This window comes from Mirounga leonina, unplaced genomic scaffold (genome assembly GCF_011800145.1).
Source record: "Mirounga leonina isolate KUSES-001 unplaced genomic scaffold, KU_Mleo_1.0 Mir_173, whole genome shotgun sequence".
Classification (NCBI taxonomy): Eukaryota; Metazoa; Chordata; class Mammalia; order Carnivora; family Phocidae; genus Mirounga; species Mirounga leonina.
Window position 1 is genome coordinate 93220872 of NW_023270447.1, and position 24710 is coordinate 93245581.

The following is a 24710-nucleotide window of genomic DNA, read 5'->3' on the forward strand; positions in this document are numbered from 1 at the left end:
ATGTGAGCGTGCATGTGTGGATGTGTGTGTGAGCATGCACGTGTGACTGTGTGTAGATGTGTGTGCGTGTGAGCGTGAGGGGTGTGCCCGAATGTGAGCATGCACTGTGGGTGTGGGTGTGCATGTGAGCGTGCACATGTGGACACGTGTGGTATGTGCGTGTGAACATGCACATGTGTGGACATGTGTGCATATGAGTGTGAGGGGTGTGCCTGAATGTGTGTGAGCATGCACTGTGGGTGTGGGTGTGCCTGTGAGTGTGCACGTGTGGACATGTGTGGTGTGTGTGTAAACATGCATGTGAGTGTGCATGTGGTGTGCTTGAATGTGTGTGAGCATGCATGTGTGGATGTGTGTGCATGTGAGCGTGCGTGTGGACATGTGTGGTGTGCATGTCTGTGCACGTGTGAACATGCATGTGTGAGCGTGTGTCTGTGTGTGAGTGTGTGTGTGGTATGCAGAGTGTCCCTCTGTACCCAAGAGGACCTGGGCATGAGCCCCCCTTGCTCTAATGCACTGTGTGATGGGGATAGTCCCTGGACCTCCCTGAGCTTCCCATTTCCACCCTGACAGATGGGATGGAGGAGGTGGTAGAAAGAGAGAAATCAAACAGGGTGCAGAGGGGGGTGGTCCGGGATAAGGGCCTGTTCTTGTTGCTGCCTGAGATTATCAGCCCTAGTGAGGAATGTTCTGGAGCATCCTGTGCAGGTGTCCAGCTGGGCACTGAGCCCCACTGACCCCCTCCTGCCCTCCTGTTTCCCTTCCTTTCTTCTCCTGTTCCCACCTGCATTCTGGCCTGAGTTGCTGTTTGGCCCTGTCTGGGGACCTGGGCAGCCCTGGGTGGTGTTGGGCTGCCCAGGGGTCCACGGGCCAAACCCCCTTCTGGCCCCAGGCATGTGGCCATGGGCAGGACCATTGGTCGCCTGGGATCTGACAGGCTTGTGAGTGAGCAGGAATAACTCCATGGGTGGTAAGAGCTTAGGGAGTGAAGTGCAGAGTTAGAACCCACAAGGAAAATCAAGGGCCCTGACTACCCCCTGCCACGTTCCCCATCAGGCTCTTGGGTAAAGCCCACTGTCTCCCAGTCATAAGAACCACAGCATCTGGCAAGTCTCAGTTGAGCCTTGGTGATGCCGCCCCTGACAGGTAGGGGGTTTCTGGTTCTTTCTTTGCAACAAAATGAAGGAGGGCCTAAATGAGTTGCCAGAGGGGGACTATCCAAAGTAACGTGGAAAGACATGTGGTGCTGTGGTGTGATTGCAGAAGGAGAGGCTCATAGGGTTGAGTGATGCTGGGGAGCAAAGCTCCCTCCACGCCTGTCCCCAGGGCCCTGCAGGGGAGCCAGGCAGCGCCCCCACCCCGGTCTCAGCCCTCCTGATGCTGGAACCAGCTGGGGAACAGCAGCTCCGTCCACCGTCCCGAAACACGTGCAGTGAAATCTCATTTTCTGTACGTCATGATTGTCCCATTGCATACATTTATGGTTTTTCAATTAATCGCATACTAACAATAACCTCAGTGATATCGCCACACAGAAGGATTTTTGTTCCACATTTAGAGCCTGTGGTCACAAGACATAAAAGTATGTATTTCAGTACTTCGGTGTATGAGCAACATCACAGCTGGGTTACCATAGCCAGTCAACATCAGAGCGTTAAAATGTACGTAACTAGGATGAAATTCGACACAGAGAGCACAGTAGAAATCTGGGTCCGAAGAAGATGTGGAATGGAAATATTCCAGTGGTTAAAATACCAAATATCTGTTCTTTTTTTTTTTGATACGTTATCTTAATTCAAATACCAGGCTGATCGCACATGGTCCAAAAACACTCAAATAACACACTAAACATAAGCCAAAGTTAAAGATTAATCTTCAAACGTCGTAGCCCATGGTGCCACACTTGCCTGTGGCCTCACTGATGGAAAGCCACGCCCACGCCTCCGTGGCCACCAAACCCATGGGCAGAGCTTCCTTTCCTGTGAGCTGCTGAAAGCTGCCAGCTGGAGCACCCTGACTACTTTGTCCCAGCTCTGAAGAGCCGTAGGGCCTCAGTAGGGGTCACAGGAACCGGCACCACCCGGCCAGGTGCCAAGATGCACCAGTCGAGGAGGCTCTGAGGCTCAGCAGCGCGGGGGGCCCTCCACCGGGACGCAGACAGACGGAGCCATGGTTCCGGGAGGGAAAGCCCACCCTCCCACATCTCTTCGTTTTCTTTGAAGGATAATGGCAGAAATTAACTAACTAGGGTTTATAGATTCCTGTGCTCATATTTAAAGAGCAATTTATCGGTGTTATTTTTAAATGTCGATGAATATTTAACAAAATAAGCCAGAAATTACCTCCTCAGCAACTTAGGATGAAATTTTTAGCTATCCACTTTAAATGCGTGCAGGAGTCTGCAGTATCTTCAAAAGACAGTAAAATTCACTAACGAAGTAGGGAGCAAAATATGTGACAACTGCTATCGTGGTCCCAGGCGCGGTGCCCACGCAGGCCACCGTCTCCCTCAGGGGCCACCTTCCACAGCACAGGGGGACCCCGCGGGCCGTGCCCCCGCTGAGCCGCCCACACCGGCCCTTCCAGGTGTCTCAAGCTGGCGTGCCGGGCTGTGGGCGTCCACCCGCCCCTGGAGCTGTCCCACTACCAGGTCAAGTTTGCAGCCACCTCCCTGTATGACGTGTCCGTGGCCACCCTGTACGTCATCAACTCTCACGTGAGCATGAACCCACTGACCCACTCCATGCCCCGCATCGGCTCGGAGGACGCCTCTCCCGTGGGGCCCACATCCTTTGAGTTCCTGCTGCCCCCGGACTCACCCATCACCATCTCGCCCTCGGTGGGGACCGTGCTGCCAGGAAAGGCAAGTGTGGGCCCCGAGGCAGGCGGGGGGGTGGGCTCCCCTGGGGGTGCCTGGCTCTGCCCACCCTTGGCCACAGCGATGCAGCCTGGACAGCAGAGGTGGGGGTGAGCTCTGCCCCTCGTCAGACCCAAGCAGGGCCAAGGAGGTCCCCGTGGCCCATGAGCTTGGGCGGGGCGAAGAGGCCCCAGAGGCAGGGGCACCCACGGGTGGCTGACCCCACAAGCACCTGCCTGGGAGCTCTGGCAGTGTGGACTGGGGGAGGACGTGCAGAGCCCTGGATCTCACAGCGATGGGCACAGAGGGCCTGGTCACCAAAGTGCAGGGTGTGAGTCCACTCAGCTAAGCAAGGGCTCCCCGCCCCTACTCTGCCTGATTGAGCAGAAAGAACCGGGCCTGGGGGCAGGGCTTCCTCTCAGCCCGGGTCAGGGCCATCCCAGCCTCCTGGAGCTTAGATCTTTCCCTTCAAAAGCTAGGGCGGCTCCTGCCAGGACAAAGTGAGGAGGGGCACATGAGGGGCTGGGCACACCTGGGCCCTGGCAGCATTTCAATTTGTGTGATCATTTAAAATGCATTTTATTAAACTTAGCAAATACTGTGTAAGTACCCGTCCCCAAAGGGGGTATTGTAGTTGGCTTCTGCGTTCTCTCCCTCTCCCTGCTCCCTCCTTCTCCCTCCCTTTTTCCTTTATTCCCCCCATGCCATCTGCTCTGCCCCCACCATCATATGGGCACCTCTGCTGTCCTGAGCACTGGGGACACTTGGGAGTGAGCCCTCGGTGGGGCCCAGGACCTCCCTGTAGGCTGTGCCAGTCTCAGGGACAAGTTGGGGTGAAGAATTCACCCCCAAATCTTGATAGCTGAATGCAAAGTTTCCTTTCTCACGCATGGCATGCCTAATGTGAACTGTGGGCGGGTCCTGGTTCATCAGGATCTCCGTCACAGGACCCCTGCCCTACATGGTAAGAGTGGACTTGATAATCGTGCACGGTGACCTACCTAGCCCCCAGGGGCAGTGGTCAGGGAGCATCTCCCTGGAAAGGGCCTTCATGAAGTGACGGAGGTGTCCTGCCAGGAGTGTCAGCATGACCTGGGGACATGCAGGGGAGGGTGGACGGGGGGACCTCAGTGGGTGCTGAGGAGGACAAGGTGCCAGCAGGGGCCAGCTCTGCCCTCTGGGTGGCTCTCCTTGCAGAGATGCCTGATCCAGGTGGGGTTCCGGCCCGTGCTGCCCAGCAAGCTGATCCACCAGGAAGCCTCCCAGGCCCTGACCAAACCAGTGGAGGTAAAATTGGTGCATGGAGACTCCCAAGAGGAGGGGCATGGGGACACAGAGCAGGGGCTGTGGCTTCCTTCCCCCCCCCCCCCCCCCAGGCTCCAGGGGGCCAGGCCGAGTGCCTTCGGGAGTGCTGGGTGGACTTTATGGAGCATGATGGGTGTCAGCTTTCAGAGCGTCTCCTCCTCCAGGCAGCATCACCAGGCAGCCTAGGTCCCCGGGGGGCGTTCCCTGAGAAGCAGGTGGAGCTTTAACGGAAGGAGAGCAGATAAAATGGCAAAGGGGCCCATGACCCTCGGCAAGTGTGGCTTCTTACAACCGTAAAGCCGTGAAAACAGCCTCACAAATGTAAACTTGAAAGAGGGGAGGGGCGCCTGGGTGGCTCAGATGGTTGAGCGTCTGCCTTCAGCTCAGGCCCTGATCCCGGGTCCTGGGATCGAGTCCCGCATCGGGCTCCTTCCTCAGGGTGGGGTCTGCTTCTCCCTCTCCCTCTGAACGCCCCCATTCTCTCTTGTGTGCTTTATCTCAAATAAATAAAATCTTAATAAATAAGTAAATAAATAAAACAAAAATATTTCTTAAAAAGAAAGAAGGGAAGCGTCAGCCCAGGGATAAAGCCCAGCAAGCGTCAGGCCCGCTGCCCCTGCCAGCCGCAGAGGCGGCAGCCCGTGGGCTCCTGCGGGGAGAGGGAGTCCCACGGACCCACACAGAGCTGTGCAGTCCCATGGCCTAGAGTGCTGGGGACGCAGAGGGACGCGAAGCACACTTTTCCAGTGTCTGGCCCACACGGGGAAGCACTTGTCCTCCTACACTGAGGCATGGGGGGAGGCACCAGGAAGGAGGACCCTGGTCCCGGGCGAATCCCCCACTCTGTTGCCTGTTTCCCCACTGGTGAAGGCAAACGCTGAGGTCGGTGCACAGGCCCATGGGGGTCTCTGAATACTCAGCTGCCTGTTGCACCTTCGGTCGGTCTTCCGGAGGAAGCCGCTTGCTGCCTGGGTCCCCGTCCGCTCCAAGCCCACGCCCCTGGGGCCCCTGCACGGGGCTGTCTGCCCAGGCCTGCGCTGGCAGACAGCAGCCGGCGAGGGGCGGCCACGGTGCCCACGGGGCTGAGCAGAGCTGGCCTCTCCGCACCCCAGCTCCGCAAGGACACAGCCACCCAGAGGAAGGACCTAAGGAAACAGTCCTTCTCCACGCTGCGGCTGCAGAACCAAGACCGACTGCTCCAGACCTCGACCACCCCGACTGCAGAGCTGTGTGAGCAGGACTTCAAGTTCAGGTAGGCCCAAGAGAAGACCACCCTGCCACCTCCCTCTGCGCCCATATGACGGGACCCTGTCCTGACCCCCACGGAGACTTTCCCCCACAGGCTGCCTGGGACAGAGCTGTTTTGAGCCATGTGACTGGAAGTCAGGGCTGGGCTGGCTTCAGGCACAGTTGAATCCAGGCGCTGCCTTGAGGGCTCTTCAGCTCTGACTTCCTGGGCATCTGCCCACCCCATTCCCATGGGCCTCGTGTCCCTATGCACAGCCTCACACCATGGGCTGGGGAGACCCTGCTGCCCCTGACTCCCATATTCCCAGCTCAGCAACCCCAGCCTCCCCAGGTACAAAAGGAGGCCAGGAGAGCTCTGAGGGGCTTGTGTCACTTGCCCATCCTAGACCCTTGCCCGAGGCCCCAGGAACACAGCCCTCTTGTTAGGTGCCTGACCAGGACCCTGGGGTAGGAGGAGGCCCCACAGGAACCAGGAAAGGGTAGGACAGCCACAGCCTGGGGCCCCTTCCCACTCTGGTCCAGGGCCCTGGGGAGCAGGTGTGGCCTTGTGCCCCCCCCCCACTGCCCCAGGGGAGCATGGCCAGGCCTCCCATCTGCTGGGGCATGCGCAGAATGGGCACAGGAGTGTGAGTGCATGCTGCTGCATCGTTCCAGTTCTGACGAGTACCAGGCTGCCCAGGCCACCCTGGCCAGGTCTTTCCGGGGGAAGTTTGACAAGTTTGTGGTGCCCTGTGTCGTTGCCAGTGGTGACCCCAAAGACAGGAAGGGGACAGAACCCCTGAGCTTCAGGTGCGGTGCTCTGGCGGGAGGGAGGAAGCCCGGGATCGAGTCGCGCATCGTCCCTCCTGCGCTACCAACCCAGATCTGGGGCCCCGGAGGGAAGGGCACAGTGGCTGGAGTGGGCAGGGCAAGGGCGGGGAGGTGGGGCACAGCACCATCAGCACACCCCCCCCCCCCCCCCCCCAGTCCTCACAATACCCTGTACCTGGAGCTGTGGTGTCCGGCAGTGGCCCCATCTATCGTGGTGACCTCCAACAGAGGCAAAACCATCTCCAACTTCGGTCAGATCGCTGTAGGTGAGCCTTGACTGGGCCCAGCCCCCCATGCACACCCCCACCCCAGAGGCTGAGCCCCCCTACAGTCACCACCTGGGTTCCCACACGCCACTCCTGGGCCTAGGGCTACAGCCTGATTCCACCTTCCCATTTCAGGACACCGCGGCATAAAAAAGGTCTCCATCCAGAACATTTCCCTGGAGGATCTAGCTGTATCCTTGTCCACACCCAGCCCAGGCAGCCCACATGGACGGGACAGGAGCTGGTGGGGGGCTGCAGTCCTGCCCTGGCCACCTCTCCTTGACACTGGGCCCTCAGGTGGAGTTCTCCATGCTAAACCCCAATGGCCCCTTCGTCCTGCTGAACCCCATCAGCAAGCTGCTTGCTGGCAAGACCCACGTCCTGACACTGTCCTTCTCTCCCCATGAGAGCATCCTGGTGAGTCCCAGGCCCACTTTACGCCACGCTGCAGCCCGTGTGCTCGGGCCCCCGGGGGCGGCCGGTCCCCCTAGGCCCTCACCTCTGGCAGGCAAGCAGGAGGTGGCCACAGAGCTCAGAGCAGTGTCGGCTCCAGCCTGCCCCGACCCACTTGCTCCCAGCAGAGCTCCAGCACGTGCCTCTGGCAGACGTCTGCCCCATGCTAATGGACGTGGTCTCTGTCCGTAGGCCCAAGAGACACTGGACATCATCACCAAGAGAGGCAAACTCTCCCTGACCCTCCTGGGCACCGGCGTGGCACCCATGATCACGTGCTCCATTGAAGGGGACACTCTGGACATGGGTTATGTGATTGCCAGAGAGTCTGTGTCCTCAAGCTTCAAGGTGAAGCACATCACAGGGGGCCTGGTGCCTACCCTGGTCTCCTGGGAGGGGGCTCCACCCGGGGAGGGATCCAGGCCTTGGTAGGCGAGCCAGGGGAGGTGCAGGCCACCCCCACCTGAGCCACCCCACCCTCCAGCAGCTTCCACCTCCACTACCCTGTCCAGCACCCCTCCCTCCACTCCTCACCTGCTCTGCCTCAGTGCTCCCTGTCTTCCTGTTCAGGGCCTTTGCAGGAGCCATCCCATCTGGGATGAGGAGGAGCTCAGCTCAGGCACTGCTGTGGGGGGTGGGGCGTGGTTACAGATGTGTCTGGCAAGGTCACACTGCCCTGTGGCCTTTCACCACCTGCCGGAGGGCAGGCCTAGCTCCCCATGCTTCTCCGATGTCTAAGGGACTCACCAGCCTTGGGATCAAGCAACCAACAGGACACCTGCTTCGTCCACTGGCTTAGGTCGGGACCTGGCACTGAGCTCAGAACAGGGATTCCCTGAAGTGTCTCACTGAGGAGGGGGCACTCTCAGGAGAAGGGGGTGAGGGCAGGGGAGAGACTGGGGCAAGGATGCTGGTTCAGCTGAAGGCTAGCCTGAGCCTGACAACGGAGGGAGCTCTGGAGGACAGAGGGCACCGCAGAGCTGCCCCACCTTGAGGCGCAGTGGATTCGGCTAGGTACACCAGCCTGGAAAGGGGGGTAGCGTGAGGCTGGACGAGATGAACCAATAGCTCAATAAAGTGCAGTGAGCGCAAGGTGAAAATGATTGGACAGGAGAGCGACTGGACACCCAGCGAGGCGTGACTCCCCCGGGGGCAGAGCGAGCGGAGACCCCCTTTGCAGCAGCCTGCACGTGGGCAGCAGGATGGTAGCCTGCTGAGGGTCGCCTATCCTCACAGCTGCAGAACTGCTCCGCGCTGCCCGTCCAGTTCTCCCTGCAGCTGGACAGCCTCTCCCGCTCCAGGAGCGAAGACCAGCAGCGGCTGCCGCAGTTCCTGGCCTCTCGGGCCCGGAGGACTGAAGTAGTGGGTGAGCTGGCCCACGGAGGCAAGGGACCACTGCTGGGGACGGCCGTCGGGGCAAGGCCGAGGGAGGTGGGAGCTGAGCCGCGGGCGGCGGGCAGGGGTGGGGCCCGGGGCAGGGGTGCCGGCAGCAGATTGGTGGGGGGCGGGCCAGGGGCTCCGGCTGAGCAGGGACGCCGCCTGGCCCACAGGCACTCAGAACAACAGCGGCCAGAGCGTGTTCAGCGTGATCCCGGTCAAGGGCATCATGGACCCAGGCAAGGCGCAGGACTTCACCGTGACCTTCAGCCCAGACCACGAGAGTCTGTACTTTTCCGACAGGCTGCAGGTCATGCTCTTCGAGAAGGTGTGGCCCCACCAGCCCAGCCTCGACCCCTCTTCCCTTGTGTCCGGGGCCCTCTGGGCCTTCCCCGCCTGCCCTACTGGGGGCTCCACACCAGGGGTGTAGTCAGGTGGAGAGGCCACTGTCCCAGGTCCCATGGGCCCACACCCTCCTGGAGCCCCGGTCACGGGTCGCAGGACAATGCTGTATGCTCCTTGTCCCCAGAAACTCTCCCACCAGATCCTTCTGAAGGGCGCGGCCCGCGAGCACATGATGTTCGTGGAGGGCGGAGACCCCCTGGACGTGCCTGTGGAGTCCCTGACTGTGATCCCCACCTACGACCCTGAGCGCAGAGAGGGTGAGCCCTGGGGGGGGGGGGGGGGGGGCTCGGTGCAGTAAGAGGACCCCTCCTACTGCCCACCTGCACCCTTAGCCCTAGGAAGCCTGAAGGGTAGGGTGGTCATTCCTGGCCCAAAGGGTGGGGTCATGCTAAAGAGAGATTTCCTGAGGACCAGCTGACCCTAGGCAGCTCCCTCACTCTCTGGGTGGCAGCCCCACCCCACCCCATTGGCCCCAGCCAGGTCCTCTCTCTTCAGAAGCAGAGGAGCTAAAGCCCATCCTGGTGACCCTGGACTATATCCAGTTAGACACAGACACACCAGCCCCACCTGCCACCCGAGAGCTGCAGGTGGGCTGCATCCGGACCACCCAGCTGTCCCCAAAGAAGGTGACCACAGCACTGCGCAGGCCCACCCTGCCCCTCTGCAGCACCCCCTGCCTGGACAGCCTGGGCCCCTCCCGGCCTTGCCCCTTGATTGATATGGGGTGGGCAGCCTGCTGGTCAGGGCTGAGAGGGCAGGTGGAGTCAGCCCCCCTCGACCCCAGTCCCACTGCCTCCTGGGAGCTGTGCCTGGCCCGCCAGCCCTATCTGCAGCTCCAGTGTCCCGCAGACTGTCGAGTTCAGCCTGGACAGCGGCACGTCTCTGCAGCACAAGGGCTTCACCATCGAGCCCTCCAGGGGCTCTGTGGAGCGTGGCCAGACCAAGACCATCAGCATCTCCTGGATGCCACCTGCCGATTTTGATGTAGGTGCCACAGACTCTGGCCAGGAAGCCCTGCAAAAGCCAAAGGCTTGGCGGGATGACACCCCTGCCCCACCCAGGGAGGGGGCTGCTGGGTAGGCCCTGGGCAGGTGAGGCAGGCGGTGGGCCAGAAGACAACACATGTGTCTGGTGGGCCAGTTGGCTGAGGGTTTCTTCCTTCCTCCCCCTCCCATTCCAGCCAGATCACCCACTCATGGTGTCAGCCCTGCTGCAGCTCAAGGGGGACGTGAAGGAGACTTACAAGGTCCTCTTTGTGGCCCAGGTGGTGACCGGCCCCTGAGGCCACAGGAGTCTCTCCGCAGAGCCCCCTCAAGCCCTCCTGTTCACCCATGAAGCCCTCCCCTAGTCTGTAAACCAGGCCAAACCACCCACAGGCCTGGGACCTGGGCATCTGCTGCTGAGCAGGTTCCAATGTGCAGACCCCTGTGTTGCCCCAGGGCACCCCAGCCCCACAGGCGTGGTCACTTCCTGCTGCCTCAGACCCAGTGAGTCCAGAGGCCCAAGAGCTCCCCCTCCCTGGCCCCACTCAGAACCAGCAATAAGGCTAGTCCTACCCACAACCTACTCTTACTCTGAGCCCCTCAGAACCCCCAGCCCCACCAGTAGCCACCTGCCCAGCCTTTAGAAGCCCTGGTTGGGGGAAGAGCTGCCCCCACAGGTCTGTCAATAAACCTTCTGGCCTTCTTCATACCAGCCTGAAGTGTGGGATGCGCACCAAATCAGAGATGGACAAAGAGCCCTGGCGGGGGGGGGGGGGGGGAGCACTGCCTCTGAACCCCCCACACCCACACCCACAAACCAGTCCATAAACAATGAACTCCGCCTCCCTGGAGGGTGGGTGCCTGGATCATTGGGGTAACCGCTAGCAAGGCAGGGTGCTGGGAATACAGGCTGGAGTTGAGACAGGCCCAGACCCAGTGAGGCCCTGCAAAGATGAAGAAGGGTACAGGAAGCTCCAAAGCCAGGGGGACCCGTTAGGATTCTTGCCCCTCCGAAGTTTCAGGATCCCTGATGACCCCAAGGAAGGAGGGAACAGATGTGGGGGACTCATGCTCAGGGCCTCCCTCAGTGTCTAGCTGGGGTCCAGGGTGAGGCCCAGAGCATGAGTTTTGTTTTCCATTTTTCTGGACAGAGTCCAGGCTCAGCCTTCTGGGCGCCAACGGGTCCTTCAAGATAGAAGCCCCCACAGGCCATAAAACACTCCTTGGAGCTCAAAATGTGCCCTTGCCCCAGCCCCTGCCTTCTGGAGAGTGCTGGCTGGACACTGTCCCCACAGAACCCATCCAGTCTGGCCCCTCTGTACACGGCATACCCAACCCACCAACCCTAGTCCCATGCCTGCCAACAGGAGAGCACATGCAACTTTCCCTAGCAAGAATGGAGGGTGTGATGCATCTGGAGGCTTCCCTGGGCACAGGCTTCAGGACACCAGCCTGGAACCACCTATCCTAACCCCAGTTCCTTGGTGCCCTTCACGGCTGGAAGCCTGTCATATCCCTAACCTGAGGCCAGTGACGGTGACTCTACACTGGAGTTCTGCAGGACTTCTGTCTGTGCCCTCCTGGGGCTGACCAGCCATAGCCCAAGCCACTTTCTCACCAGATGAGAGGAGAAGGCAGGCTCCAGCAGCCCAGGCCAAACCCAGGCCCCAGGAGGAGGTGCTCCCTGAAGGGCATGGTCCCTGCCTCCTCTTCTGGCTGGTGGGCAAGAGGGGCAGGCCACTCTTCTAATCCCTGGCCTCAATCTCCTGCTAACAGGCCCTGGTACTCACTGGCCAAGGCCCTGCCTGAACTCCTGTGCACTGGCTGGACTTCTGTCCATCCTCCTCCCTTCCATCCAGTGAAGGGCAAGAGGGAGGAGGAGGAAGGATGGCCAGCAGCCAAGCTCAGCCAGCCTGGCTGGAGCAAGGTGGGCAGGAGGGGCCCTGGGGTGCCATGGCACAGCCTGGAGGTGCAGAACAGCTTCGGGGCAAAGCCTGGGCCAAGATCAAGTGAGATCAAAAAGCAGGTGCCTGGCAGATCCAGGCAGGAGAGCCAAGCCCAGGAGGTCCTTCTGGGGGAGGGAGACTCATGGACAGTATATCCTGAATGCAATTAAGAAAGACAGGTCAGGACACCTAGGGTGGCTCAGTCGGTTAAGTGACCGATTCTCTGATTTCAGCTCAGGTCATGATCCCAGGGTCCTGGGATCAAGTCCCAAGTTGGGCTCCCTGCTCATCTGGGAGTCTGTTTCTCCCTCTCCCACTGCCCCTCCTCTTCCCCCCGCATGTGCTCTCTTACTCCTGCCCTCTCTCTCTCAAATAAATAAATAAAATCTTTTAAAAAAGAGAAAGAGGAAGGGAGGGAGGGAGGGAGGAAGCGGGGGGAGGGAGGGAGAAAGGTCAGGGGAGCCTGGGTGGCTCCGTTGGTTAAGACACTGACTCTCTGATTTCTGCTCAGGTCATGATCTCAGGGTCGTGGGATTGAGCCTGCCTCAGGCTCCAAGCTCACAGGGAGTCAGTTTCTCTCCCTCTCCCTCTGGCCCACCCCCTGCTCATGCTCACTCTCTCTCTCTCTAAAATAGATGAATAAATCTTTTAAAAAAGAAAGAAAAGACAGGTCAAGGGTAGCTGCTCCTCCCACTCCCCAGACAAGCCTGATCACCCTGCACCTTGCAGTGCGGACCACCTCCCTTCGCCTGACCACCAGATGGTGGAGTAGAGGCCGGAGGGAACCTAACAGTACCACTAGCCTGGTGAGAAGAGCGGTCAGGTGGAAGAAATGGCCCCCAGGCTTTCCCGGCAGAATGGACAGCAGCCATTCTGTGACCCCCAGCCCCGGAGACCACAGAGGCCACACGCCTGTCTTTCAAGGCGAAGTGCTCTGGGAACGTGGTTAGCTCCCAGGACGCCGCAGGGGCCTGGGGCCGCGCTCAGACTCCCGGTGAGCCTGCCCCTGGCCAGCCCCAGGCAGTGGGCGCCCGCAGCGTGAGAGCAAAATAAACGTCCTTGAACAACACGCCGGGAACACCCCAGAATCTTGGCTCTTGCAACCCTTTACCTTGCGCGCCGCGGTGTGTGCGAGAGTCGCCACATTTGTCCCGGCCGCCCCCTCCGGGGCCACACCCTGTGCAGCCGCGTCGCCCAGCCCACACCGAGCCTGACTGCAGGATAGGCCTGGCCCGGCCGGGATGGGGGTTCTGCGCCCGGGCGGAGGGCAAGACCCCCCCTCCCTCCGCCCCGACAGCCCAGGTTCGCAGGCCCCGGGGACCAGCGTGGCGGGCGGGGCCGTGAGGCGGGGCTCATTTGGGCGTGGCTTCGAGAGGCGGTGCCTCTGGAGGGCGGGGCTTGGGGCCGGGGATCGGGGTGCGGCCGCGGGACAGGCCTCCGGCGGGCGGGGCGCTGGGGCGTGGCTACGCGTCTGGGGGCGGGGCTGCGCGGGGCGGGGCCTCCATAAAGCGGCGCGGCCGGCGGGCCCGCGCTCCCCGTCGGCGCCGAGCATGGGGGTGGGGGCGCCGGCCTCCCGGGCGCTTCTACTGCTGCCGCCGCTCCTGCCGCTGCCGCAGGTGGGTGGCCGGCGCTCGGCTCGGGCACCGCGGGGCGGGTCTGCGCTCGGCGCGCCCGCGCCCGGGCTCACCCCTGTCCCCACAGGTGGCGCTGGGCTTCGCGGACGGCAGCTGCGACCCGTCGGACCTGTAAGTCAGGGGGGTGGGAGCCGGGGCCTGGCCCCGCCCTGTGGGGGGGCTCGGGCGGGGCCGTCGGCCCGGAGGGTGCCCCGCCTGCTCCAGGTGTCGCCGTCCCCGCAGGTGCCCGCCCCAGGCCCGCTGGAGCAGCCTGTGGCACGTGGGGTAAGTGCAGGCCGCCGCGTTCTCCCCCGGCCAGGCCCACCAGACCCCCTCCCCTCCTGGCTCACGGATGAGGAGTCGCCAGCGCTGTCCCCTTCCGGGCGCTGATAGGAAGGCGCCGGGGCCCTCAGCAGCCTCCCAGGCTGGCCCCTGCTTCCTGCCCTCAGCACCAGGGCGGCCTCTCTTGTGGGCCCTGCCCCAGTCCGGGACTGCTCTGGGCACGCAGGCCCTTGGCAGGACTTCCCTTCATAGCCCGCTTGCCCACTTCCCAGCGCCTCCTTCCTCACCCCTGCAGGAGGCCCCTGTGGACATGGTCATTGGTCTGGGCACAGGATTGTGCGGATGGCCTGGGACGGTGTGTCCTGGGAGTGAGCCCAAGGCACTTGTGGCCAGGCCTGGAGAGAGCCAGGACAGGCCCGGCAGCAGGATGCCAGGACGGCGGGCTCCTCGGGCCCAGCTCTGGCCTGGAAGGAGGTCTCCAGCCTGGAGAGACATTCTCTGGTTTTCTTTCGTCCTGCCCATTGTCCTGTCTCGGGTGGTGCCCAGCGGCCTGGGGTCAGTCCAGCGGTGGGGTCTCGCCCCTCCCTGCACAGGCTTATCTTACTCGCTGTCCTTCTGCTGCTGCTGTGTGGGGTCACAGCCAGCTGTGTCCGGTTCTGCTGCCTCCGGAAACGGGTACACAGCCAGCCACACCTGCCACCAACACCTCAGCCTTGTGACCTGACGGTCAGCCCTATGGATAGTGACAGCCCAGTGCACAGCACGGTGACTTGTGAGTGCCTGCAGACCTCACCTGTTGGCTTGCCTGCCTGCAGGGGGGAGTGGGGGGCAGGTGAGAGCAGACTCATCCCCACAAACCCGCTCTGGTTCCCTGCAGCTTACAGCTCTGTGCAGTACCCGCTGGGCATGCGGCTGCCCCTTCCCTTTGGGGAGCTGGACCTCGACTCCATGACCCCTCCTGCCTACAGCCTGTATGCCCCTGAGCTGCCACCCTCCTATGAAGAGGCTGTCAAGATGGCCAAACCCAGCCAGGAAGAGCCACCCCCCTCTTAGTAACCCGGTCCTCTCCCTGGGGCCTGAGGCCTAGAGATACCGGCAGGGCTCCAGGAGCCAGGCACCGATGCCCAACACCCCTGGCTAGAGCCCTGGTGCCCCTCCAGGGCAGAGGAAAACTCTCTTGAACCTCCCAATTCTGCCAGCTACCCTGTGCTCAGAGGGGACTGGCGCAAGGACACTTGCAGCCAGGGACCCCCCCAGCACACCCCTGCCATCCGTCCCCAGGGAAGGCCAGCCCCCCCAGCACATTGCCACAGCCCCGGCCTTGCTGCTATGTAACGCCAGGCAGCCCAGCCAGCTGGCCCTGTGTTGACCACACACATGCACCCACACACATAGGCTGCCTCATTCAGCCCTGACCCCACGGGCCTAAGCCTCAGGGCTCAGGGCTGGCTGTGACACCCCCAGCTTTTTGGAGAGAGAATAAAGTTTGTACCTAAGTGACCTCCATCTGTAGGAAAAGGCCCTGGGAGGGGCCTGTGGGTAGCCACCCCCCAGTGCGGGCAGAAGGGCAAGTGGTAGTCTTCGACCTGCCCCCGATCTGGCTTTCAGGCTGGTGTCCAGAGCCCAGAGCTGAGCAGTGGGTGGTGTCAGATGTCACAGCAGGAGTGACGGGCCATGTGCCGTGGCTGCCCTAGGAAAACCCTCTCCTTTCTCCAGTCCCAGATCTTTGCCAGCCTTTCTGGGCGAGGGAGGAACACACAGTAGTCTGGCAGGAGCGTTTATTGGCCAGAGGTGGGGTTGGGTGGCGTGGGCGGTGCTGTGGGGGCAGCAGCAAGCAGTGGCCTTCCTCGGGCAGGCCTCCCGTGGCCACAGCACCTGCTCCTACTGGACCAGCTTGAAGGACTCTCCGGTCATCATGGCCACAAACTCTGGGAGCAGAAGGACAGGTCAGCCACCAGCCTGGCCCAGCCACCCGGCTCCCAGGCCCGTCCCTCACTCACCCTCGTAGTCAATGGTCCCATCCCCGTCCTTGTCAGCCTCCTTCATCATCTGCTCGGCCTCTGCCTCATTGAGGGGCTCACCTGCGTTCATGAGCACGTACCTGCGGGGCCCCCACGCTGAGTGGCAGCGCATAGGGTTCTGGCCCTCGCCCACCCCCTCCCCAGCTCCAGGCCCTACTTGAGCGTGTCCCAGTCGATGTAGCCCTTGCCCTCCTTGTCGAAGACACGGAACGCTGCCCTCAGCTCGCCCTCCTGGTTCTGGGCCTTCTCCCAGTAAATCCCCATCAGGGCCAGGAAGCTGTCACAGTTGAAGAATCCTTTGTCTGCAGGGAGCAAGCAGCAGGGTGGGCCGCATGAGGGTGAGCTGGTGTGGCCCTCCCCGCTCACACAGGTGACCCCCCCCCCCAGGACTGCCCCCTGCCTGGCCTCACTGTCTCTGTCCACGTCCTTGGCCATGGAGGCCAGCTCACTCTTGGTGGGATTGATGCCCAGCAGGCTCATGAGCCGCTCCAGCTCTCCAGTCTTCACCTCCCCGTTGCCCTCCTCGTCGAACATCTCAAAGACCCCCTTGTACTCCTTGATCTGCTCGGCTGTCAGGCGCTCCGTCTGCAGGGACACCGGCCTAGCTTCACCGGGGCCTCCTCTGCCCCTCAGTCCAAGGGAGGGTGGAGGCCCCAGCACCCACGGCACCCCACCCTGTCCATCCACCTGGCAACCCTTCCGGGCCTATGGTTAAGGGAGGGGGCCCCAGCCCAGAGCAGCTTCCAGATGAGGTGGCACAAGGGATCGGTCTCGAGGGCTGAGTGGGACTGTGTCAGGTAACTTCAGGGGAAGGACACATGAGGCAGAGGCCAGGTGCGAGGCGCCAAGGCTCAGGCCAGCCACGTGAGGGAGTGTCAGGCAGGCCCAGGCTCTGGGGCGGAGGCAGAGGACACCAGGTGAGACCAGGTGAAGGACGCCATGGGGGAGCATGACCCGGGTGAGAGTGAAGGACCCCAGCCCGTTCTGGCGTTTCTGGGGATGGTCTCTGGCCCCTGACCTCCCCTGCCGACCACTGCCATGGCAGCTTTCGGAAGGGCCCCCCCATCCCGGCCACCAGAGCAAGGGTGGAATCGGCAGCCAGCAGGGCTCAGCCTTGGCCGCCGCACTCTGCCCTCTCCCTCCAGCCCTGCTGAACTGCTCCCTCGATTCCCGGGGAGGCAGTCACGCTCCCGGGTAAAGGCCCTGTCCTGTCCTCTGTCCCCCCGGCCCCCGCTCCACCACCCAGCCAGCCCACCAGGGGCTCTGCCGGGTGCCGGGAGCAGCCTTACCATGTCTGTGGCCGGCCGGGAGAGCACTGCACAGGGGCACTAGCGACCGGGGGCAGAGGGGTGTCAGCCGCATTTTAGCTGGGCCCAGCTGCCTGGGGTCCCCAGAGTCCAGATTCCAAGATCCTTGTATGGCTAGGAGATCCTGCAGCCCTATTTTGGGACAGGCTTGGCCCTTCCCCACATAGCCCCTTTCTGGCCCTCCTTGGCCTGAGCATCCCCTCACCCTGAAGCGCCCTTTCGGATCCTAGGTCTTGGCTAAGGCCCTACCCCAGCCTCAGCCCTCTGGAGCCAAAGCCCAGATAGACAGCATGGGCTGAGGGCCAAGGGTAGGAAAGGGGCTGCTGGGTGGCCCGGGAGGCCCAGAGTGTTTGTACACGTGTTCTCCCTTTGCTGTCTCCTCTTCACCGTGTCAGCCTCCTCGAATCTCCTTCTCGGCAGCGGCTGCCCTTCCACCGTTCTGCCGCAGGACCCTCACACGGCCTGTCGTCACTCACGTACGAGCGTTCTTTCTGAATGCCCACCCTGGCCCCGTGACACCCCCATATCCCTATGGGCCCAGTGCTTTGCAGGCAGTCTCTAAAGACAGGTTGAGAGAACGAATGCATCCCTCTGGCCACCCTGTGCAGAAGGGGCTGGAAGTCGGCAGTCCGGGGAGGAGACAGCTGGACGTGGGGTGGGGGCCAGAGGGCAAGACGGACAAGACCAGGGGGCCAGACTGGCTACCAGGAGGCCAGACCAGGTTTCCTCTGAGCAGCCAGGGGCTATTCTGGGGTTTCTCAGAGAAACCTGACCTCCCTTGCACTCAGAACAGCAAAGCTGGCTCCCGAGGGAGGCTCAGGGCCTGGCCGTTCCGTGACGAGCTGCCTGGACAGCGTGCACACATGACTGCGCACGCGCGCTCAGCCCTCGGGCCCAGGCAGCCACCCTCCCCTCCACCGAGGGCCTCCTCCCTCCCACCCCGGCCCGGGGCACAAGACCCACTGGCCTGGCCACAGGGCTCCGAGGCTTGCGGTTACAGGTGGGAGCCTTGTGGGTTGAGGGGACTCCTCCCATCCCGGCCTCCAGCTCCCCCCAGGGATAGTCACAGATGGGTGCCCCCACCTAATACCCTCACGTCTGTGCGTGGCCCCCCAGAGTCACACACACACACGGCAGCCCCAGCCCATGACTGCCCGGTGATCTGAGCAGGTGGGATGTGCCCCCACCAGCCCGGCTCTGGGCCTGCCCGAACGTCTGAAGCCTCCGGGACGCTCCCCACTGAGGCCCAGGCCAGCTGCTGAGGCCGCAAGATTTGTGCTGACGGACAGCATGGCTCCGGCGGGCACCAGGCCAGAAGGCCCAGGGGACAGGGTTGAAGGGGAAGCGGGCTCCAGGTCTGGGGGGTGGCCCCCTACCTTTGCCCTGGCTACTCTCTCTGGTTCTGGTTTCAGGCTTTGTGATGATGAGAAGAGACTCTCCCATGCCCTTCCCTTGAAAACCTCAAACTAGAACAGGAGTCAGAAACATTTCAGTAAACTAGTCCCCTCTACAAGCCCAAACGTGAGGCAGGAAGCCAATGGGCGCCGGCCCCGAGACAGGGCAGGGCCTGAGGAGAAAGCAGGCACGAGGGCTAATTTCGCGTGTAGCTAGACTGCAGAGCCCAGACTTCTGCTCAGACACTAGTCTAGATGTCGTTAAGAAGGGGGTTTTGTTCAGGGACACCTGGGTGGCTCAGTCGGTTAAGCAGCTGCCTTCGGCCCAGGTCATGATCCCAGGGTCCTCGGATCGAGTCCCTCATTGGGCTCCTTGCTCAGCAGGGAGCCTGCTGCTCCCCCTGCTTGTGTTCGCTCACGTGCTCTCTCTCTCTCTGACTAATAAATAAATAAAATCTTAAAAAAAAAAAAGGGGGGGGTTGTTCATATATTTATTGATTACAGTGGCGAAATCAACATGAAATATTACTCAGGGAGAACTGACATTTACTGAACATCTGTTACATACCATGATCTTTTTTTTTTAATTTGGTAAAAAAAAAAAAAAACATATAAAACTGACCATCCTGGGGCGCCTGGGTGGCTCAGTCATTAAGCGTCTGCCTTCGGCTCAGGTCATGATCCCAGGGTCCTGGGATCGAGCCCCGCATCGGGCTCCCTGCTCCGCGGGAAGCCTGCTTCTCCCTCTCCCGCTCCCCCCGCTTGTGTTCTCTCTCTTGCTGTGTCTCTCTCTCTCAAATAAATAAATAAAATCTTTTAAAAGAATAAAAATAAAATAAACCAGTAGACTTTGAATAAAGCGGATGACCCTCATAATGTGGGTGGGCCTAATCCAATCGGTTGAAGACCTTAAGAGAAGAAGAGTGAGCTCCCCAGAGGAGGGAATTCTGCTCCAGAGGGCCTCTGGGTTCGAGCTGCAACATCAGCTCCTCCCTGGGTCTCAGGCCTCTGAACTCACCAGCCCCACAATCGCCACAAAGGGACCCAATTCCTTAAAATAAATCAACCTCTCTCCCTCACTCTCTCTCTCCCTCCCACTCCTATTGGCCTGTTTTTCTGGAGATTCCGACTGATACAGAAGGCCACTGGAGGCAGTATGCCCCAGGAACCTGGGCATCTGTGTCTGGGCCTTCGGGACCACCCTCCCAACTGCAGGGCACGTGGAATTTCCTCTGGGCAGGAAGGAGGCATGGACACCTGAAGAGAGCACCTGGACTCACAGACTGGAAACCCAGGCCAGGGTGTAGTGAAAGGCTGCGTGGTGACAAAGCCATCCCAGCCCTTCCCCACCAGCAAGTGCCTCCCCAGTGACTCCTCCCCGGAAGAGCGAAGAAACCCATAGACGCTGGCGCTGGGGGGTCCCCTTCCAGGGCAGCCTCAGGTACAGACCCAGGTCGCCGGCCACTGTGGCCCCAGGTAGAACCTCTGAACAGGTAATTTCACGCAGGCTGAGTCCCCATGGCTGGCCTGAGGCTTCGGGCAGCACAGCCGGACTTCCCTCTGCCCGATCCTGCCCCCTCCCTGTCTCTGGCGTTGATGCCTTGTGCACAGCTCGTACCCAAACTCCATCTCGGGGTCAGCTTCCGTGGGACCCAATGCACAGCTAGAGGGGGCATTAGAGATGGATCCCTCATCGGTCGGCTGCGACAAGGCACCCTGGGAGTGGGCACACATTCCTCCCGGTGGTTCACCTGCTGCGACGGTCACCATCCTGGATTGGGCACGAGGGCGACAAGAGAGCAGGTGGCGGCTGCCCAGCACCTGACCTGTTGTCAGGACCCTGCTGGGGAAAGCTGGGACCTTGCCATGTGTGTGAGGACATCCGGGTGTCTGTCCCCCTCAGCTCTAAGGCCCAGACTCCTCTGAACCTTCTGCACCTTCAGGGTTTGCTCACCTCTCCCTGGGAAGAGCTGCACCCCCGCCTCAGCTGAGTTAGAATTCTGAGGCCTCCCCACCAACCCCCCCAGGCAACATTTATCCCCGTTAGGACATCCACCTCCCCTCCTAGCCACTAGGCCAACAACCAGGGGTAATTTGCAGCATAACCCAGCTGGGGACGAGTTGGGTCTGACAGCTCAAGGACAGCAAAGGATGAAGGGACCAATGGACCGAGCTGGCAGGAGCTGGGGGAGCAGGGCAGCCCCAGGGGCTCCTTTGAGGGGCTGGAGCATAACCGAGGCAGGCGTGAGACTCTACACCTACCAGTGGTTCTCGTAGCTGCCCCTCTTCCTGCAGCTTCCGCCTGAGGCGTCCTAAACCAGCACAGGGCAGGCCCCAGGCCGGGACCCACACTCTGCACGGCGCCTGCAGCCAGCCTCCTTGCCCACCAGCAATGGCGCTGCGCCCGTGACACGGTCTCCTCAGGGTCCCAGTGTGCTGAGCCCCATTCGTTGCCCACAGCGTCCCCTGCTCAGCCCCAGGAATGCCCCCTTCCCACCCCTCTTACCTCCTACAACCCCAAGAAAAACTCCATGTCCTAGTCTTGAGTCTTTGTTTCGGGGTCTGCTCGGGGGAGCCCAGCCTGGACAAGGGGCGTAAAAACAAACCCCAGCTCCGGACCAGCAACCACGGCAGATGGGGAAGGGATGCGAGTGTAAGGCCCCGGCAGCGTTCAGGAATGGCCAGAGCTGGTTGCTGACATTACAATGTATGTGGAACTTTAAGTTAACCACTAAAATAACAGAAACGGATTGTGTAACTTCCATATCTAGGAGGGAAAAAGGAATAAAGAAAATGTAATGAACCCAACAGAACTCAGGAAAGAAGACGGAAGCCTAAGAAAAGCAGCATAACTAGAAAGCAGCAAGTAATGTCGTAAAAGTAACCCCAGCCACCTGACAGAGCTCCCAGGGGCTGAGGCTGGGACAATGTGAGCAAGAAAAGAAATCAAGTAGGATCAGATTATGACCCAAGTATAAAATAAATATCCATTGTGCATCAAAGCACACCATCAACGGGGTGAAAAGGCACCCCACAGACTGGAAGAAAATATTCACAAATCACATATCTGATGAGGGATTATTTATTTATTTGAGAGAGAGAGAGAGCATGAGCAGGGGAAGAGGTAGAGGGAAAAGCAGGCTCCCCGTTGAGTAGGGAACCCGACGCGGGGCTCGATCCCAGGACCCTGAGATCATGACCTGAGCCGAAGGCAGACGCTTAACTGACTGAGCCACCCAGGCATCCCTGATAAGGGATTCATATCCAGAATATTTAATCCCTACAGCTCAACAGCAACAAAAATAAACAACCCAATTCACAAGTGGGCAAAGGACTTGAATAGACATTTTACCAAAAAAGATACACACATGACAAAGAAAAACATGAAAAGATGCTCAACATCACTAATTGTTAGGAAAATGCAAGTCGAAACCACAATGATCTATCATTTCACACCCATTAGGATGGCTACGATAAAAAACAAAACAAAACAAGTGTTAGGGAAGATGTGGAGAAATTGGGACACTGTGCACAGCTGGTGGGACTGTGGGACACTAAGCCTGCTATGGAAAACAGCATGGAGATTCCTGCAGAAAGCAGGCACAGAATGGCCATATGACCCAGCAGTTCCAATTCTGTCTGTACCTAAAAGAACTGAAAATCAGGGACCTGAACAGATATTTGTACACCCATGTTCCTAGCAGCATTATTCACAATATGTAAAAGGTAGAAACAACCCAAATGTACACCAATGGACAGATGGATAAACGAAACATCGTATATACATCTGCGGTAGTTAATGGTATGTGTCAGCTTGACTGGGCTGAGGGCACCCAGGCAGCTGGTCAACCCTTGCTTCTGGATATGTCTGTGAGAGCGTCCCTGCAAGAGATAAGCATCTGATTTCATAAACTGAGTAAGGAAATCATCCTCGCCAAGGCAGGTGTGCATTGTCCAATCTGTTGAGGGCCCCGATAAAACAAAAAGAGGAAGAGGAAGAATGAGTTTGCTCTCTGCCTGAGTGGAACATCCATCTTCTCCTGCTTTTGCAAGTCAGCCCTCCTGCCACTCCGGCCGTCAGACTCAGACTGAATCACACCACCAGTTCTCTGGGCCTCCAGCCCACAGAGGGAAGATTGGGGAACGTCTTGGCCTCCACAACTGCACGGGCCAATTCCTATAATCAATCTCCTCATCGCTATATATATATTTCTTTTTTTTTTTTTAACATTCTTAGTTTATTGATCCTCTCATGAAAAATCTGCACAACCAGATAAAGCCACTGCAGCATCTTTACTCCTTCTTTTTGCCAGCACCAACATTGGCTTTTGCAGTCCCCCTGACTTTCTTCATTCTGTTCTTGTGGTCCTTTTGCTGTTTTCTTGATGTCTTTTTCTTCTCATAGAGGCCATGTCTTGCAAGTCTGTGTTTGGGTTCATTTTTCTTTGCATAATCCAAGGAATCATATATTATGCCAAAGCCTGTTGTCCTGCCACCACCAAAATGGGTTCTGAATCCAAACACAAATATGACATCTGGTGTGGTCTTGTACATTTTGGCTAGTTTTTCCCGAATTTCTGTCTTAGGTACTGTTGCCTTTCCGGGGTGAAGAACATCAATGACCATCTGTTTCCGCTGAAGTAGTCGGTTAGTCATGAACTTCCTGGTCCGGATAGTTACTGTGTCATTCATGATGGCGGCCAAGCCTCATCGCTATATATTTCACACGTGTATCTGTGTGTATGTTCTGTTTCTCTGGAGAACCCTAATACAACATACAATGGAATTGTTATCATTCGGCCTTAAAAAGGTGGAACTCCTGACACCTGCTACCACATGGAAGAAACTGCAAGACAGTCTCAGAAGGACAAATACTAAGAAAACATACAGGAGTGCCTGGGAGGCGCAGCTGGTTAAGTGTCTGCTTCGTGGTTTCGGCTCAGGTCATGATCTCAGGGTCGTGGGATGGAGCCCCAAGTCGGGCTCCCTGCTTAGCAGGGAGTCTGTTTAGGATTCTCTCTTCCTCTCCTCCTGCTCCTCTCCCCACCTCCAAAAAAACAAATAAATCTTAAAAAAAAGAAGAGAAGGGCACCTGGGTGGCTCAGTTGGTTAAGCGTCTGCCTTCGGCTCAGGTCATGATCCTGGAGTCCTGGGATCGAGTCCCACATCGGGCTCCCTGATCAGCAGGGAGTCTGCTTCTCCCTCTGACCCTCCTCCCTCTCCTGCTCTCTGTCTCTCATTCTCTCTCTCGCAAATAAATAAATAAAATCTTTCAGTCCGAGAAACTGTCACAGCCCAGAGGAGTTCAAGGAGACATGATGACTCAACGCAAGATGGGATCCTGGGACACAAAGAGGATCGTTGTTAAAAACCAAGGAAATCTATGGGGCGCCTGGGTGGCTCAGTTGTTAAGCATCCGCCTTCGGCTCAGGTCAAGATCCCAGGGTCCTGGGATTGAGCCCCACATCAAGCCCCACATCAGGCTCCCTGCTTGGTGGGAAGCCTGCTTCACCCTCTCCCACTCCCCCTGCTTGTGTCCCCTCTCTGGCTGTCTCTCTCTCCGTCAAATAAAATGTTTAAAAAAAAAAAAGGAAATCTGAATAAAGCATAGACTTTAATTAATAATAATATGTCAATATTGGTTGACTGTGACGTCAAATGTATCATGCTAATGTAAGATGTTCCTAACAGAACTGACCGAGTGTGAAGGGCATGGGAACTCTGTACTCTCAGCAGTTTTTCTGTAAACCTAAAACTGTTCTAAAAATAAAGTTTATTTTGACTCAACTCTAGGGAACAAACTGAGGGTGGCTGGGCGGGATGGGGTAACTGGGTGATGGGCATTAAGGAGGGCATGTGATGTAATGAACACTGGGTGTTGTATGCAACTGATGAATCACTGAATTCTACCTCTGAAACTAATAATACACTGTATGTTAACTAAATTGAATTTAAATAAAATATTAATCTTTTTAAAATTTTATTTTTTTAAATGTTTAAAAGATTTTGTCTATTTATTTGAGAGAGACTGAGAGTGAGAGAGAGAGCATGAGCAGGGGACAAGCAGAGGGAGAGGGACAAGTCGACTCTGTGTGAGCCAGGAGCCCCATGTGGGCCTGATCCCAGGACCCCGAGATCAAGACCTCAGCTGAAATCAAGAATGGGACACTTAACCGACTGAGCCACCCAGGCGCCCCCTTAAAAAAATTGTTTATTTTTAAAAAGAAATCCAAATACATCAATAATCAAAACAATGCATTTAAAGCAATCACCGACTGTCAGACTGAAAAACAAAACAGATCCCTGCTGCTTTCTGTTCACAGGACACAACCTTCAAAGCAAGGCTGCTGCAGGAAGGCGGGAGGGAGAGCGGCCAAGAGAGCTGGAGGGGCTGCAGGGCTGCAGGGCTGGCGGGGCTGGGAGGGGGCTAGAGGGCTGCAGGG

At 59.0% G+C, this 24710-nt stretch overlaps 4 protein-coding genes across 4 annotated transcripts in view; 2 read left to right on the forward strand and 2 right to left on the reverse strand.

Annotated features, from left to right (window-relative positions):
- Positions 1-10082, forward strand: part of CFAP74 (cilia and flagella associated protein 74) — a 52926-nt gene extending 42844 nt beyond the window's left edge. Inside the window, exons 25-38 of the mRNA XM_035019978.1 lie at positions 2587-2863; positions 4055-4153; positions 5275-5414; positions 6065-6199; positions 6377-6486; positions 6622-6677; positions 6784-6903; positions 7132-7287; positions 8176-8305; positions 8490-8644; positions 8846-9010; positions 9198-9347; positions 9571-9705; positions 9902-10082. Coding sequence (XP_034875869.1) covers positions 2587-2863; positions 4055-4153; positions 5275-5414; positions 6065-6199; positions 6377-6486; positions 6622-6677; positions 6784-6903; positions 7132-7287; positions 8176-8305; positions 8490-8644; positions 8846-9010; positions 9198-9347; positions 9571-9705; positions 9902-10003 — 1930 coding nt within the window. The 3' untranslated portion in view covers positions 10004-10082. The remainder of the gene's footprint in view (positions 1-2586; positions 2864-4054; positions 4154-5274; positions 5415-6064; positions 6200-6376; positions 6487-6621; positions 6678-6783; positions 6904-7131; positions 7288-8175; positions 8306-8489; positions 8645-8845; positions 9011-9197; positions 9348-9570; positions 9706-9901) is intronic.
- A 3075-nt stretch (positions 10083-13157) lies between these two features.
- Positions 13158-15045, forward strand: TMEM52 (transmembrane protein 52). The gene is made up of 5 exons (XM_035019983.1): positions 13158-13266; positions 13352-13395; positions 13489-13548; positions 14139-14317; positions 14423-15045. The coding sequence occupies exons 1-5, from the start codon at positions 13201-13203 to the stop codon at positions 14596-14598; spliced, it is 525 nt and encodes a 174-aa protein (XP_034875874.1). The 5' UTR covers positions 13158-13200; the 3' UTR covers positions 14599-15045.
- Positions 15046-15382: 337 nt separating this feature from the next.
- On the reverse strand, positions 15383-16632 carry CALML6 (calmodulin like 6). The gene is made up of 5 exons (XM_035019038.1): positions 16585-16632; positions 15977-16151; positions 15724-15868; positions 15546-15646; positions 15383-15473 (listed from the first exon to the last, which is right to left on the reverse strand). The coding sequence occupies exons 1-5, from the start codon at positions 16630-16632 to the stop codon at positions 15427-15429; spliced, it is 516 nt and encodes a 171-aa protein (XP_034874929.1). The 3' UTR covers positions 15383-15426.
- Positions 16633-22480: 5848 nt separating this feature from the next.
- LOC118020101 (40S ribosomal protein S24-like) lies at positions 22481-22959 on the reverse strand. Its single transcript, XM_035019984.1, has one exon. The coding sequence runs from the start codon at positions 22957-22959 to the stop codon at positions 22561-22563; it is 399 nt and encodes a 132-aa protein (XP_034875875.1). The 3' UTR covers positions 22481-22560.
- Positions 22960-24710: the final 1751 nt, after the last annotated feature.